We start from the raw sequence: 16,944 nt of genomic DNA on the forward strand, positions 1-16,944 counted from the left end.
GCATGGTGACTCACCTGCTGTATAAATACATTCATTCAGAGCGTTTCAGATGTATTCCCATGCTGTTAAGCTGATGATTATTCATGTGTTCCATGGAACAGGAAAATATTTTCCATATTTTTTTGTTGCCCATAAAAACGCTAAACGACCAGATTGCTTTCACGGCTGCTATAGTTACTGTCATGCACACATTTCGTTTTGATATATTCACTCTTTATATGGCGACTTATTTATTCCTGTACTCTAGTAAAAAAGCTGTCTGGGTGACATCACGGTTCATCTGACACGTTCTATGGAGTGCAGCATTTAATTCTAAAATGGTCTTTAAAAAAAAAAAAAGCATAATATTTAACCTGTAGTGGTGCAACTCAGTGGTAAAACTCACTGTTCAGACCGGATCACGGATCAGCACAAAAGAAAAGAGGAGAGCAAATATAACTTTTGGAGATCCCTGATCACGTTTTTTTGCCGCTGGTAATAATTGCCGATCATTGATGATCCATATTGTTAGATACAGGTTCCTTTGTTGTTTTATTATAGCAGCTGGTCTCAAGGCTCCAGAAATTCCCCAAAATTCATTCATTTAAACCACTCTGAAGTCTGTGAACTACCAAAAACTCTGTCATCTTTTACTTTGTTATAGTCATTTATAGGTGTTTTTCTTAATAAATACACACAATGCAAATGATAAGGAAATGAAAGATTGTATTTTTATGGATAAAAACAAATTTGTATTAGTATTAGTAGTAATCTATTATAAGCTGCTTAGTGAATAGTTCAAAGTCTTCCGGCTTGTTTAACATTTTAAATGAAGTAGTTGAATGTTTTTTCTCCTGATTCAGTTCTTCAGTTAAAAATATTGCCGACCTCCTTTTTTGTGTTTTCTATACAGTGTGTTTGATTGTTGTTTATTGCTGATGTACATTCAGCTATGTTTTCTTGCATTACAAATGCATTAAGCTTTTGTTGCAGTTGAGACCATTTGTCTATTCGTAACTGGCTTATGCCAAAATATATCAACACAAATGCGTGCATGCCGTAACAAACCTTTTTTAAGAATTTGTTTTTGTTTTATTGTTTGACAGTGTTCTTCGTCTCTTGTGTTTGTTGCGCGGTGGTTTTGTCTGTTCTTTGCTGCCTTCTTAGCCAAGTCTGTCTTCAAAAGGAAACGTTAATCTCAATGCCACTTTTCCCTGGTCAAATAAAGGAACGGAAAGAAGAAAGAAACACTACAATAGTCTCCTTCTCTTCCCTCCTCAGGATAGCGAAGGGCTACCAGACGTCTCCTGACCTCCGGCTGACCTGGCTGCAGAACATGGCAGAGAAGCACAACAACAGGAAGTGTTACACTGAGTCGGCTATGTGTCTGGTCCACGCTGCTGCCCTGGTGGCCGAGTATCTCAGCATGCTGGAAGATCACAAGTACCTACCTGTTGGCAGCGTCACCTTCCAGGTAGAGAAGACGGATAGAAACACCAAATTTGCAAGGAACTAGTTAAAAAAAATGTCTGGACTGAAAGAAGGAACAGTTACAGCCACATAATTAAGCATTCAGCATTTGTTTGTTGTGACTGTTGGTTGTTTTGTTGAATAGAGGCTGGCAAACCCTTCCTCTCTCAACATGCCACATCACACATCTCACGGATTTCTTCCAAATTTGGCTGCGTGTGTCCAGAGGGGGGAGCTGTACTCTCAAAACGTCAACATATAAATATGGTCCCCTGGTTCCACTACTTAACACAACCCTTTGAAGTTGAAGGATTGGGGGGGGGGGGGGGGAGAAATAACAGACTGTTCCCCCGAACTGACAACAGAGTTATAACGGTAACAGTGATGATGGTGTTATCGATGAGCTGTGTCGCACACATTGCCTCTGTGGCGCTCTGGTACAGGACACTCATTGATTGGAGGGTCATCAAATTAGTTCCATTTCCCACTGTCGGACATCTCCTTTTTAAAGTCGGCCATGTGATTGATTATCTGATTAAGAGGGCTAATTGATTGATTAGCTGACTGCTTTTCTCCTCAGAACATCTCCACCAATGTGCTGGAGGAGTCGGCGGTGTCGGATGACATCCTGTCCCCGGATGAGGACGGGGTGTGTTCGGGACGCTACTTCACCGAGAGTGGCCTGGTGGGACTGTTGGAGCAGGCTGCAGAGCTCTTCAGCAACGTGAGACCATGAAGCTGCACTCATGTTCCAAATTCATACTACATACTAATCACGTTTTAATATATATACTTCCTATTCTACATGTTATTTTAGATAAGGACCAAACTGCTTCACCTGCAGCCTTAGAGTAGGGTTAATGCAGTAGCTATCAAGTTAATAGTTAACAGTAAGAGTAATCAGTTAGTAGTATGGAACTGGGATACAGTAATGTTTGAGTCGTTAATAATAAATATTGGGACTGTCATACTACAGACTATTTGTGAGATGCAAATATTTCCTCTTTGTATATTGTGTGTGTGTGTGGTCGCGCTAACCAGCAGCGGTGGCTGTCTCATCAGGGTTGTCTCTTCGAGGCAGTGAACGAGGTCTACAAGATCATCCTACCCGTCCTCGAGGCTCACAGAGATTTCAGAAAGCTGGCATCTACTCATAACAAACTACAGAGAGCCTTTGATAACATCATTCAGAAGGTAAAACCTAAACGGCACTGCAGGGGCGGCTTCATTTATTCAGCTACGGTTAACGTAGAAATAAGAAAGACAGTGGGGCACTGTAGTAGGTCATGTAGAAATATCTATGGCAGAATGGACATGCATTTAAAAATCAGTTGGTTACCGATATTTTATTTATTCAGGACACAAAATAATGTCCTTTTAGAAGGACTTTACAATAACTAGGATGCTTGAAAAAGACAATAAATACCATTGTTGTGCTCAGCAAGAAGAGTATTTTTTGATGGCTTACAGACATAACAAATGTTTTGAATAAACTCTTCAAAGTGTTCTTCATAAAAGGCGATTAACGTAATGAGAAAGAATATGTTACTGATATAAAATCTCCTCTTTTCTTCCCTCCAGGGCCACAAGAGGATGTTTGGAACCTACTTCCGGGTGGGTTTTTATGGGGCCAAGTTCGGTGACCTGGACGAACGGGAATTCATTTACAAGGAGCCAGGGATCACACATCTGCCTGAGATATCACACAGGCTGGAGGTACGAGAGAGGACTGTGTGTGTGTGTGAACTGATATGCATGTTTTGAATTAATGTGTAATTGATGTGGAGTGAAAAGGGAAGATGGCGCCTGGCTGGACTGGTGGAATCTCATAATGACTTTGGTTGAACACAATGAAAGAATGCAAGACTCAGTCATCCATCTGTTTTCAGTGAGTTTGTAGAGAGAACTTGGACTTCATTTAAAAGGAGAAATAATGTCACGAAGAGTAATACAATGTCAGCCTCACTCTTGAATCAATGAAGTCAATGAATCAGTTGCTTAATGATATTTAATGCTTCTCGAGTGTTCTTTTAACATTTTGTCCGTCAATGAATAGCCTTGAATGACATTGGAATCTGTATGATATTTGCATAAAAGTCACAAAAGACTATATTATGCACTGTACTGTATGCTAACAACATAATTTCACCCACTCCTAGAACTTCTACAGTCAGTGTTTTGGAGAAGATGCATTTTTGATGATCAAGGACTCAGCACCAGTGGACAGAAAACTACTCAACCCCAGCAAGGTAGGTGACTACACTAATGACTGCTACATGTCTGATCCAGCTGCTGGAGTTTAATCTTCATTGTTATTTATAAGTCATGAGAGGAGCGAATTTGTGCTTCAATCAACATTCCTGGCCCTTTTTACTGCCATTTATCTTGAATAGGTTAACCAGCCGTTTTGAAAATAAATACTTTTGATAAATCATAACTTTGTTTTGTGCACGCGTTGTTGAAAACATGCACAGTAAAACAAGCACAATGTAGGCTGGCCTTTCATCTTAGCTTCAATGTTCTAAGTCGGCTATAATTCTTAGAACAATACAAACATTCAGGCTGCCTCATGTGGCTCAAAAGTGTACTGCAGATATAAATATGAAATAAAAGACTGAGAGAGACTGGCCCCGACCCGGTCTCTGGGAATGACTGAAATAGAACATGCAAATGTAGATTTGCAGAAACATAAAAACCTGACTGTGTGCGAGGTGTATTTCCCTTTTTGTCTGTCGGTAAACGGTAAACCACCTCTGCTCTCCAGGCATATATCCAGATCACTTATGTGGAACCCTTCTTTGATGACTATGAGATGAAAGATCGGCTGACGAACTTTGAGAAGAATTTCAACCTGCGGCGCTTCATGTACACCACACCCTTCACAAAGAGCGGGCGGGCACGCGGGGAGCTCTACGAGCAGTACAAGAGGAAAACCATCCTCACCACCATGCATGCCTTCCCCTACATCAAGACTCGCATCAACGTCATCCAGAAAGAGGAGGTAACGTAACGTGGTGTAGAACATCGAACAACTCTTTTTTTTTTTTTTAGTCCTGTTTCTCCACATTTTGATAATTGCAGCAATTAATTTGTACAATATTACCTCTCTCTTGCTTCCAGTTTAACCTGACCCCTATTGAGGTGGCCATAGAGGACATGCAGAAGAAGACTAGAGAGCTAGCAGTTGCCACACATAGAGAACAGCCCGATGCTAAGATGTTACAGATGCTGCTCCAAGGCTCTGTGGGAGCCACTGTTAACCAGGTACGAGCAATTCTATATACAGCGCCCGCTCCTATTATAGCTGAAATGATCACTTACCTCATGCTTAACCCACTGATGGCTGTTCTCCCAAAATGATGGCTCTTTGTATCACACATAGCCCCTTTGTCCCCTGAGTGTTCCTTCTTAATGTGCAGGGGGGGGACCTGAATAATTTAACTCTATTTATCTTATCACATTTACAGTTTCCATTATATTCACAGAGTGCAGGTGGGAGACACGACAGCGATCACACATCAAAGCCTTCAACCCGTCTACAATAATCCGTCCTTTGCTTTTCGCCTGATTTCGTTAAAACGTCAATTCATGGCCCTTCTTTCCTTTCATGTCCCGGCGGCACGGCATGCCGAACCGGAGGTCCCTTTGATCTGATAGCTTTCAGGTCCTGCCAGCCTGGTGAATGTTGGAATAATGATGAAGCTAGCTACAGCGTCTCCGCTCCCTCCCCCCTATATGCTTTATCTTCCAGCGTCTAATCTGACCCGATGGTTGTATACATAACGCTAATGCTCAGCAGCTCCGTAAACATATAACTCTTGACTGTAATCAGCACATGAGGCTGGCTTTCTGTGTGTGGGTCTGCAGCTCAGACCAAGGACTGAGGCCCAACGCGCTTATGATGCTAATCAGAGCTGTTTAACTGTGCCTGTCGTGATGCAGGCACTCTGCGAGCGTGCTGTGGTTTTATGATGAATATAAGTTAGGATAACAAGATCTCACACTGGGCAAATGGGAGCCAAATGGTGGGTGTATGCAGTGTTAGCGTTGACATTAGCCATGCAGGAGGCTAATCATGGCACCTTCTCTGATCTGATATCTTCCTCATGTTCTAGGTCAGCATCTCGGGCTTGCATTAGACATTCTGTGAGGAAGTCGTTTCCCCCCCGCCTGAACGAGGGGCATTCGGATCCCTCCTTTGTTCATACACTCTTGAACGCTTCCCCTCTTACCTCCTCTCTTTCCTTCCTCCTCTCTGTTTTTGCTTTCTGTTTCTTTGCCTCTCTAACTCTGTCCCTTTGTTTTTGTCTTTCCCCCCCCCCCCCCCCCGTTTTAGGGCCCATTGGAGGTGGCCCAGGTCTTCCTGAATGAGATCCCAGCGGACCCGAAGCTCTTCCGTCACCACAATAAACTGCGCCTGTGTTTCAAAGAGTTTATAATGAGGTAAGATACGATCAAAGAAACACCACCTAGTGACTCCACGCAGCACCAAAGTCATGCAAAAATGAGGAACAAAACAAAAAACCTGAAGGAGTTCCCCAACTATTTTACTGAAATTTGCATTTCTGCTTCCCTTTATTGTTACCAGTTGCTGGCGCTGGCTCAGTAGGTGGAAGTGTAGAACAATACTTCAAAGAGATTGTTGAGTCGAAAATTCAGTATGTTTGTGAGACTTGACTTGAAGGAGTGAAAGTCTTCTCCAGGATGCTCTATATCTATATATACACATCATCACTGGTGTCAGTGTCTGATGATAAAAGAGCATCGAAGACGTCTGTGACTGATGGAGAGTGATATCCTACAGTTTCAGCAAAGCGTCAGTCGAGATGCAGAGATGGAAACGATAATCTGCACTGAAGTGCACACCAGATGCTCGTGAAAGAAACCAAACATGCACAGTAAGAGGGCTGTGAAATAACAGCACCCATCGTCACAGAGGACATTTTTTCATTTCCCAAATGACATGGAAGATATTTTTCCTCATAATCACTTCTTCTTGAATTGCAGAAGTTTATTGTTCCCAAGAGTTTCATTATATTTAGAATACTCAGAACATAATTTAAAACCAGCCCAACCCACAGCAGTGTGTCTTGAGAATACGCTGATTTTTGTGCAGGAGACGTGTGTCTTTTGTGCAGGTGTCTGTGTGTGTGTGTGTGTGTGTGTGTGTGCTTTCATCTCGCGAGCATTTGCAGTTTGCCTCCAAAGGGTGGTTTTCATTTTCTTCCCCTCATGTCACATTCCAGCTGCCTTGATTGCTACAAGCAGGTTGGCAAATATTTACTCTAATTTCAGAAAGAGGTTTTTTCCCCCCATCCTAAATCCAGCCTAGCTGACTCTCGACCCTTTTGTCTGCCGATCTTCTTGACAGTGGCATTTGAATAAAATCCACTCAAGAAAACACGATTTTAGAAGTTTGTCGTCTTATTTCCCCACCGAATTAAATATCTCAGTCATAAAGACATCAAACATGTCATCTTCTGTGCAACTCTTTACTGTTAACAGATGCACTGTAACGTTCTGGGTAGGTTTGCGTTATGTAGCTGCAGCAACATAGATATGAATCACAAATGTATGCAACATCTCCTGATCTCCTCATTCAGCATTCAATCATTCATTTCAACAACTAAATTTCGTTAAACTATGAAACAATCTTATATTGTTGTGAATTATGTACCACGTACAGAACACATCTGTACGTGGTACATCAGGAGAATTTGTTTTAAAACATTGAAACCAAGCAATCGGATAGAAAGGTTTATATCCGTAGATGGTTTTTATGGCTTTCGCCTTGTGTCCTTAATGCTCATTGCCCAGCGTATTTACTGTATACTGTTACAGGACATTGCCGTTTCCATATTACCCTCTTTAAAAGCTAAGAGATAAACTCAGACATGTGTTTTTAATCATCTCAGTCTCTCTTATTTCCTGCTCACTGCTCTGTATGTTGGCCATTACACATGTCATGATAGAGGACCGCGGGGAGACCCCATTCCTGCCCTCAGCTCTTATAGTGCTTGCATTACCAAAAGGCATAAGGGAGAATTGCATTTTATTTGTTAGTCATTTGTGATTTGGGGATTTACCTCCGCTGTCCCCTTTTTAACTGCGTTCTGAAACAGCCTCGCGGGTAATTTACAGTTAAACCCACATTCTAGCTGAGGTACTTGGAAAGATCCAATATAGGAATTCCTTACGGCCAAGTACTGTGTTAACTCGCATGTAGAGCTCTCGCATGCAAAAGGACTCCAATTTATGTCAAGTAGTTACAGGACGCTGTCGGCAGGAAACAGCGCAGTGCATTTCTGAAGGCTTGAGGACAGGGAGGGGATTACCGCAAGGTTGTTTTGCATAGAATCGTTGTCCAAGCTGTTTTTAAGTTATTGCATTTAGAAGGTCAAGGACTACATTTAACTCTGTTTTTTTTTTTTCATCTCAGACAAAGTCATTTAATAACACAGAGTTTAGAACTGAGTCCACGCTGCTCTCTGTCCTGTAGGTGTGGTGAGGCAGTTGAGAAGAATAAGCACCTGATCGCGTTTGACCAGAAAGAGTACCAGCAGGAGCTGAAGAAGAACTACAACCGGCTGAGAGAGAACCTGAGGCCTATGCTGGAGAGGAAGATACCCGAGCTCTACAAACCCATCATCAGGCCCCGGCTGGAGAACAGGTAAACACAACCCAGCAGGTCAAACAGACGAGACTGTTTTGACAAGAGACAGCGATGGGAAAGGAAAAACAAACCCATATCATTTATCTTTTTCATCACTGTGTGTGATTGCTGAACCCAAAGACAAGTGAGAACAAATGGAACTGCGCAGAGATCCATTCACAGCGACCGCGTCGCCTCTACAAGTATTGATGGCTGAACCGAAGCCACAGTACACAGATTGAGTGCTGAACCGAGGCCACGGCCACAGTGTGCCCTTGAATTAGAAAGGACTGATTGCGCACTAAGTGCTTTTATGATCGACCGTGGTAATCTTGATACATCTTGCAACGTATTGCCATGCTGAGTGATGAGCATGTGCTTCTAAGGGGTACTTATCCCCCAAATTTAGATTTTTCCATCAATTACTCAGGAATGTGCAGAGAGCTTCCAAAATCAGTTGCTTCGGTATTCTTGATCACATAACCGTGGATGAGGACTGATATTAACACCAACAAATTTATATGAAAATATTAATAAAATCTAAAATATATATCCCGTTGATTTTGGATTTTTTAGTTTATTGCAAATATTGAGTATTTAGAGTTCAATGGATCTAATATTTATACACATGGCAGTATAGTACATCAACTCATATTGCTACACACACACACACAGAGAGTACCGGTCAATATAATGGCCCGCATTGATACACAAATTCCTATTTTTGTGCCGTGCTCATGGAAACATTTACCGTACGTCTCTACTGCTACACCTACCTGCCCTGACCTTTCGTCCTCTTCTTTATCCACTCATCATCTTGAGTTTTCCACGTCTTCCCTCATCTATTTGTCCTCTCCGTCTCACAGTGATTCCTTCAAACGTCTCAGTTTCCGCAGAGCTCAGGAGGAAAACTCCTGAGATGCCACGACTCGTCTGAGAGAGAGCGCTACAGAGAGGACGTGAAGGCCGTCACACAACCGAGAGAGGAGACGAGATGAAACGAGGAAAGGAACTGCTGGTGACACCCTTCTGCAATCCTCTGCGCTGGAGACGCACATTGTGTCCACAATGGAGGACTCGGTTTCTCAACAGTCCAGCAGTGCTTATTAATGTCTGCTGCACGTCCACTTTTATGATTTCACTGTTGTTTGTTACAGGAGGCAAAAGGTGAGTGAGCACATACAAATGGAGGTGGGAATCTCAAGCAAAGTGTAGCTTTTTGAGCATTTCACTGTAAAATCTTCAGATGTTTTGACTCTGTTGATTTCCTTTTTTTTTAAGAGAACCGCAAGTCCTAATAATGCTGCAAACATTTCCTCTGGGTTGATACAGAGGCAGACTAGAGTTCCTCTCTGAGGCCCTTGCTGGCCCAGGGCCTGTGTGCGTGTGTGCCAATAATGCTTGTGTCCTGTGTGTATGTGTGTTTATTTAGATCATGTTTGGAGTCGATGATTTTGGTGCCATACTGAAGTCACTTTGTACTCTGTGATGATAAATGATTCTGTTTTGTGCTAAAAGGCCTCTGAAATTCCACTGGGCGTCTATGCATGAAATGTGCCAGTTAGAGCAGCAAGAGTATTGATGGATTTGTGCACTGGAAAAATGGACACAATTTCCTGCGTTAGCTCTTAAAGCCATTCTTTTCTTAATGCTGTTGAACGGACGGTACCTGACCATGTAGCTAATGGAAGAGTTTAACTTATTGATGTAATTACACAGGAGATAGATAGACTTACTGTCTAGGCTCTAAATCACACATGGCTTATTTCTAAATACTCATTTTGTATATAGTAGTAATACATCAGATAGTTACAAAGATGTTTACAAAGGTATGGAAAAACTATTTTGCATTTTATGTAAATGTATTTTTTAGATAAATAATAGCAATAATGATATCAATTGGAAATGTTATTCAGCAGGCAGGATTCAGAGTGTACTGTAACAATCTCAATGTATGTTCCAGTAGATTCAGTACCTGTAAATAGTCTACTTCCTACGATACACAGAGTGCCAAATTGAATTCCTCCTTACTTACTGAAGAACAGCGATACTGGAAATGCAACATTTTTGAAAAGTCACTCCACACAGCTGTGCTTTGCAGTGCGCATTATGTTTACTCGTCAAAATACATTCCAGAGGAGAAATGTACTTCTGCTTTGCAGTATTGAACAGTGGCAACCTGATTTCCTTTGACATCCATGAACAGCTCACTCTGTGTTTCAGTCATGTAAATGTACTTGCCATTTCAAAAGTGTGTATACACTTTTACAAACATTAATACTCATTTGAATATTTTTCGCTCTGTCGGTACATCTGTTATTTATGAGCTGTTGAATGTTTTTAAATGGATAAATAAGTGTATTAAGTATTAACTCAAATGTATACCTATTTTTGAAACATGCAGTACATTGCTGAAAGTTGGTGTTTATAAAATACATTGGTGCCATTCAATCTCTGGAGATTGCATTCGTTTCTTTGAGTTGTTTTTATGTTTATACCTGTTTTAATGAATGTGGAATTATTACTTGTCATACATTGTGCTATTGAAGAAGTCAAATAAAACTTAATATATGCACATTTGTCATTACTGTGCTAAGTTCAAAAACTATTTCTTTCAAGAAATAGCATTGAAAAAATGTTACAATATTACAGAGCTATATCACTTGCTTGCTGGCAATTGATAAACTGACGCAACATTTGCAGAATACATTTCCAAGTTATCAATGTTATTTTAATTCAACTATATCCATTTTACTGGTGATTTGTTTTCAGTAGGCTACTGTATTAATTACTGAGTCGGGAAGAACTCGAGGGGATGAAATACAAAAACTACAAGCTTCGGCTGTCGCGTCGATGCGACGTCATCACTGCGCGACGTCTACAGGACGGACACAGGTTTGTCGTAGGTTTTCATTATCAACAAGCGAGTGCTAATGAGTCCTCAGCGTTTTATCGACAGTTGTTTTGAGACTCATTGCTTAAACCACCGTGACTGGTGATTATTGGCGGCACCGCTGCTTAAATAGTTATACACAGACTTCGACATGTTTGTGTATAACGTCACGTGTCAATCATCACAGACAACTTTTGCTCTGCAGCCTGTAAATTAATACAAAGATGAAGGCTAGCCCTTGATGAGGGGAACAGTAACGTTTCGTGGTATCTGGTTTGACTTTAGTGTGCATGAAAGGTAAGCTCGCCTGTTTTGCCACAGACACTTGCCACAGTTATCTTTTTCACAAAGTTAAAAGCCTGTTTCTATTCAATATCCATATTTACTCCACTTATCTCATAGCGACCCATTTAAACACTCTTGGAGTCACTTCTTGTCATTCCATTCTACAGTAACAGTATTAGTAATCACATATACGGTGAACATACTCACCGGTCTACAAGTGAGTGTGTTACTATATAATCACAATAAAACAGACTGGTCATATAAGTCATTTTAGCCAACCTCTTACAGTAATGACAGATATTATTGCTTTTGTTGGCTTCGTCTCGTAGCTGTAGATATTATCCTCTTGTTTTTTTTATGTCATCGTAATTTTATGAATTTACTCCTGCACTGAATAACCTCTGAGGATTTCCTGCTGTAAATGGTAATTGCAACTCTGTCTTGCCAAGTGCTGCTTCATGCCTCAAGCAGCCTAAATGGAAGGATTGTGACTGTAAAAAGCCTGATGTACAGCAGGAGAGCTTTAATATAGGCTTAGCTCTTCCTGGTGCCGGGGCTACGGTGTCCTGCTAGTAAAGTAACTTACTTATACCTCCGCTTCATTAACACACGGATCAAAATGCGATCATGAAACGGTTTTCCTGTCTGGAAACATTTGTGGAATGTGTGAACAGATTGAGTTTGGCATTCAAGTTTGAGTTGAGCATACAGACCCTGACAGATTTGGCTTCATCGCTGTACACTGGCAGAACATTCACAGGCTAAAGTAAGCACCTCCGCCCACAGGAAGCTATAGAATGTCATCTAAAAGTGTTGACCGTAACTTACACAAACGCATACTTTTTCCCATTACCCTATGAAGGATAAAAGGTTTGTAATGTGGAAACGAAAAACATAATTAAAATAAAGCTTTATTTTTTGGTCTTTCCTCTTAGGTTGAACCGTCCTCTGCTCAACTTTGACGCCGTTTGTGTGACATGGAGCCAGACGAGGACCTACACCCCCACACGGATGACCTTCCACTCCGAGCCAATACTAACCACATACTTGTCAGACACTACGTGCTGGACTTGACTGTTCATTTCGACAGGAAGGTCATCAGTGGCAGTGTCGTTCTGTTCCTGGAGCCCTGCTCTGGATCGGGGACTACGGCTGAGGATGATGCTGGAGCTGGAGCTGGGACCAAAGAGGCCGGAGTGAGTCAGGGTGCGTTTGTGTGTGGATCTCGCGGTGTGGATGAGGCGGAGGATGGTACAAAAGGACTTGGGGAGACTCCGCCAAGGAAGGAGAAGAAGTTTGGCGCTAGAGAAAGAGCTGCACCTGAATCTCAGGCTCTGCCTGGCAGTGGGTCGGCGCAGACTGCGGCTGAAACCGAAAACATTCAGTCGTCACATTCGTGGGAAACCACCAGTGTCGGTGATTTCACCTTATCGCTGGACTGCTGTGACCTCGACGTGACGAAGGTGGAAGAGGTGGACGTCACCCCGGCGTCAGCCACGTCTGGCCTCCAGCCAGAGGTTGCATCCGAGTGGTCTGGTGTCAGTTCAGTGAACCCTCAAGCCGCCTTCATTCAGAGCCTCATCTCCATGCCCTCTAGCCGATGGAGGCAGAAGCAGCAGCTCTTCTCGCTGTGTAGCCGTGCCCTCGGCGCTCAGGACGGCGGCCCGCTGCATTTTCGTAGAGGCCGATGGAGTTTGCAGGTGAGGAAGAAGGGGGTCGCGTCACCTCAGGAGTTCCCCCGTGCTCTCAGGATCTGCTATGAGACGAGGCCAGAGGGAGGCTCTGTGAGGTGGACCAAAGACCAGGACAACAGGTGTGTCTCGAGATGCAAATCATTGAAGCCATTAGACTCCCTCTTAAATGCTGGTGGCACATCTGCTCTGATGTCAGTGTAATATTGGGAGCTTGACATGTTAGAATAGATTAGAGACACGCTTCAGGCTGTTATATTCTGTGAGTGTGTGTGTGTGTGTGTGTGTTGGTGGATCCTATGAGAATTGTAAGAGGGTTGTTTATAGTTTTGTTACTTTGTTTACCCTTCCAGCGTGTGTGTTTACACTGCCGGTTCTCCCATCAACAACAGAGCACTCTTCCCCTGCCAGGAGCCGCCTGTTGCCATGTCAACGTGGCAGGCAACAGTACGGGCCCCCAGTGAGTGTGTGGTTCTGACGAGCGGGGAGGAGCCCGCCGTACCTATTGAGGACGGGGACACGCGTAAGATGTTCTTTGGCAAACCTTTTGTGATCGCCAGGAGGAGTCAAGTCGATTTTATGAATGTAGCCCAAAGTCCCACATGTGCTGTATTCTGAACAGCATGACACACTTTCTGTGTCTAGACCTTTGATCTGTTACCTGACTATTTGTTCAATAATAAAAGTACACTTTACTGAAATATTTTTGTTTTTCTGGCTTATTTTGTTAAATGAAAAAGGGGAAAATATGTCATTTTGGTATTATTCAAATCTCAATTTAAGTATCGCATCGCATAGGCACCGATTTAGAAACATTTCAAAGAAGACTTGTTTTACTTTGAAACAAGTCTGTAGCTAATCGTTAACTATCGACCAGTACTTAGATCTGTGTCATCTTAAAACTTGTCATGAGGGATATGGATTGGTTAGGTTGAAGTAACAAGATGTAAGAATAATAATATTGTGATGATATTGGCGAAGTGAAACAAAATGGCATTTCAGTCCAAATGTTTCTTCTGTTCGCTGCCTGTTTTCCCACCTTTTGACATTTCCATCCCGTCTCTCCTACCCTCCCTCTCCTCTCCGCAGGCTCCTTAATCTGGCATTGCTACGTCACCATGCCCATGCCCGCCTCCACCTTCACCTTGGCAGTGGGCCACTGGCGCCAAGTCGCAGCGGAAAATCCCCCAGCGTTGGAACGGGGCGCGAGGGACAAGACGGATTGTTGCGAGACGGACAAACTCTGTGCCGGACCTGGGGAATGGGCCCCGGCTGACCTAATGTCTGGACTTGGGAGCTCCATCAGTGAAGTAGTAAAGGGCCCTCCACTCAAGACTGGCAGGTATTTTATTATTTGTTCTTTATGTGTTTTTTCTTCCTGTCAGACCTCCTCCTCTCCAGACTGTTATTAACCCAAGTCTGGCCCTTCAACATTCCACGGTGAAACTTTCCTTTCGCCGTACCAGAAAACGGTGCAGGTGAAGTAAGGGTGATGGATTGGTTGCAGGACTCAATCAGCTTTTTTTTTTATAACAAATACATTAAAGCTTGTACTATATTACTTTGGGTTCAGTGCCCAGCAGACATTATCTTTGGAGACCGAAAGAGGTAAAGCTCACATCAATTGTACGGAGGTAGAGGATATGGAGTGCAGGCTGGCTTGCTGTGGATAGGGTTGGGCTGGGGTGTCCCTCTCCACTGGCCAGCAGGTTGGCAGGTCTGCCAGTGGTTTCCAGTAATCCCCCCCCCCCTCCTCCCCTCACGGTTTTCCTCCAGCAGCAGCCCAGCTGTAGCCTGCTGAAGGCCCCAGGAATCTCCCGCTACAAGGAAGGCCTTTATTTCCAGTGAATGGCTGGAAGGAAACTTGGATGTCGCTCGAAACCTTTGGAACGGTTCTGGTGCTGAGGACGGATTGGATTTAGAGTGGGATTGCATGTTGGCTAGATATTTTTTGGCATCACTTTGGTTTGCCTTTGTGACGTATGTACCGGTAGTCCATAGTTCCACTGCTTTCATTTCCATGCTTCTAGCACAGATTGTGTTGACCAACTCGAGAACTGTCGACTATTTTAATAACAAAATGCATTAAATTATCGTTATAAACCTTGGATTCAACTTTTTACCCCTATTTTAATCTGCCACAGCAGAGACCAGACCGCCTGCTCAGACTCTGCATCGCGTGGCTCTTCGCTTGAGGATGAGGGGCTCTTCTCTGTGACTGATTATTCGGGCATGGCGGATGACGGCATCTCTTGTTCCCATGGCGATTACCCATGCCGATATACCGAGCAGTCGGCTCGGTCCCAGCGGGTGATTCCCCACCGTGTGTTTGGACCCGTCGGCTTGCTGCAGAAAGCCCAGGTGGAGTTTTGACAAAGAGCCACTGAGGCTAATTATACCTGATATGATTAGAAGAGAGAGCTAGCATCAGTTAATGTTGGTGTCATTATGCCAGCGGTTTTCAAACTGCCATCTCCTGGAAGAATGGTAAAAATACGAGACTGTAATCTCATGAGGGCCACTTAAAACATTCCTCACACTCTAAATGGGCATTTCCTCTGACGTGGAGCACATAGGACCATCATTGACATACACAATGCATACATGTAAGAGCACATGCATGTACCCACAAACTGTTGTATATCCTACCCATCTGTCTCAACATACACACATCTGCTTCAGGCGAAAAACTTGCAATTGTATATAGTTGTTGGTTGTTTTGAGGAACTTGTTGCCTTCCTCTTGCAGGTGGGTGTCCTGAAGCTTCTGCCTCGATGTTTGGCTGCAGCCCACGCCGTTCTGGGTGTCCACCCCTTTCCCCGCCTTGATCTTCTCATCGTTCCAGCAGGGTTCTCCAGTCTGGGCATGGCCAGGTAATAATGACACCTGGGTCTTTGGCAGAATGATGTAATGTGTGAACTGTGCAAAATGCTGGAAAGAGCAAAGGGTCAAGGAAGTTAAGAAGACTGAGAAAACTAGTTGAATAAAGAATTAGGTGGAAAATAATTCAAATTCAAAAAGTAAGAACCTGCAGCAGAAAACAACCTGTGAACACAACAGTGGAATGATGTCATTTTTAAGTTGTTATGGCAAATAATTGCTTTTTTACACATCCAGCAGATTCAGAGCAACATTCAAATTAATTTGGGGTCAAGTGTTTACAGCCACCCTGACTGTAAGTCCAATATTCACTCTCCTTTTAGCTCTGTTTTGGTCTCCATCAACTCCAGAGGGAAGTCTCTGGCTCATAACTGCTAAATGCTCCAGTGTGTTCACCAGCTAGTTGCTGAGTCTGTTTTTTGATTGGTGCTTAGCAGTTTGTTGACAGTGGGTTCTGACAGTTTTGTTTTACTGGGACAGCCGCCGGCTGCTTCTGGAAATGATGCGGATGAGAGCTGTGAGAGTGAATCAAAACAGGCTGTAAAACCTAAATAATTAGCCGAAAGGGGCTAAAAGCCGCCGTAGTGGTGAGTTGTAAGGGTGGTAATTATCGACAGGAGTGATACTGCAAGCAACACATTTCACATCACACATAGCCATTTAATCCTTTGTTGATAATATATATAGCAGCTTTAAAGTTCTTCAGCATTTTTACTGTATTCTGCTGTCATTTACAGGCCAATGTTTGGACCATCATTTACGAGTTGTAAATAAACAACACATCAAAGATTTGCCACAACAAAGTCAGCACAAAGTCAGCAGTTTGTCAAGTGAAAAGTCTCTGGGTTGCATGATGAATGACATGCTTGACATTTCCAAACCCTCTCGCTCTGTGTCGATCTTCTTCGAGGAGATCTTCCACATTGGAATTCTTCACTGAATTTAAGAGTCCAACTCCCTCCAGACTCTGGTCAGTCGCTTGTCATCGCTCCTTTCATCAGAACTGCTTTCAACACTCGTCTGAGCTGCTAGCATGTCCGTGTGTTTCAGTCGGGAGTTCATGACTTATTTCTAACAGTAAAATACTCGAGCAG

General features: G+C 43.0%; 2 protein-coding genes across 3 annotated transcripts in view; both read left to right on the top strand.

Annotated features, from left to right (window-relative positions):
- The window catches only part of dock8 (dedicator of cytokinesis 8), a 47,254-nt gene extending 36,581 nt beyond the window's left edge, over positions 1–10,673 (top strand). The window contains exons 39-48 of one of the 2 annotated variants that reach the window (XM_079269556.1): positions 1,261–1,453; positions 2,030–2,173; positions 2,512–2,643; positions 3,031–3,165; positions 3,609–3,698; positions 4,214–4,450; positions 4,570–4,713; positions 5,786–5,892; positions 7,949–8,119; positions 8,968–10,673. In XM_079269556.1, the coding sequence (XP_079125682.1) occupies positions 1,261–1,453; positions 2,030–2,173; positions 2,512–2,643; positions 3,031–3,165; positions 3,609–3,698; positions 4,214–4,450; positions 4,570–4,713; positions 5,786–5,892; positions 7,949–8,119; positions 8,968–9,019 (1,405 nt within the window). In that variant the 3' untranslated portion in view covers positions 9,020–10,673. The remainder of the gene's footprint in view (positions 1–1,260; positions 1,454–2,029; positions 2,174–2,511; positions 2,644–3,030; positions 3,166–3,608; positions 3,699–4,213; positions 4,451–4,569; positions 4,714–5,785; positions 5,893–7,948; positions 8,120–8,967) is intronic. The other variant, XM_079269557.1, reaches the window with a different exon arrangement.
- A 487-nt stretch (positions 10,674–11,160) lies between these two features.
- aopep (aminopeptidase O (putative)) overlaps positions 11,161–16,944 on the top strand; it is a 66,245-nt gene continuing 60,461 nt past the window's right edge. The window contains exons 1-6 of the mRNA XM_079269920.1: positions 11,161–11,291; positions 12,215–13,092; positions 13,324–13,493; positions 14,060–14,312; positions 15,115–15,331; positions 15,719–15,843. Coding sequence (XP_079126046.1) covers positions 12,257–13,092; positions 13,324–13,493; positions 14,060–14,312; positions 15,115–15,331; positions 15,719–15,843 — 1,601 coding nt within the window. The 5' untranslated portion in view covers positions 11,161–11,291; positions 12,215–12,256. The remainder of the gene's footprint in view (positions 11,292–12,214; positions 13,093–13,323; positions 13,494–14,059; positions 14,313–15,114; positions 15,332–15,718; positions 15,844–16,944) is intronic.

Source organism: Melanostigma gelatinosum, assembly GCF_949748355.1.
Source record: "Melanostigma gelatinosum genome assembly, chromosome: 6".
Taxonomy (NCBI): domain Eukaryota; kingdom Metazoa; phylum Chordata; class Actinopteri; order Perciformes; family Zoarcidae; genus Melanostigma; species Melanostigma gelatinosum.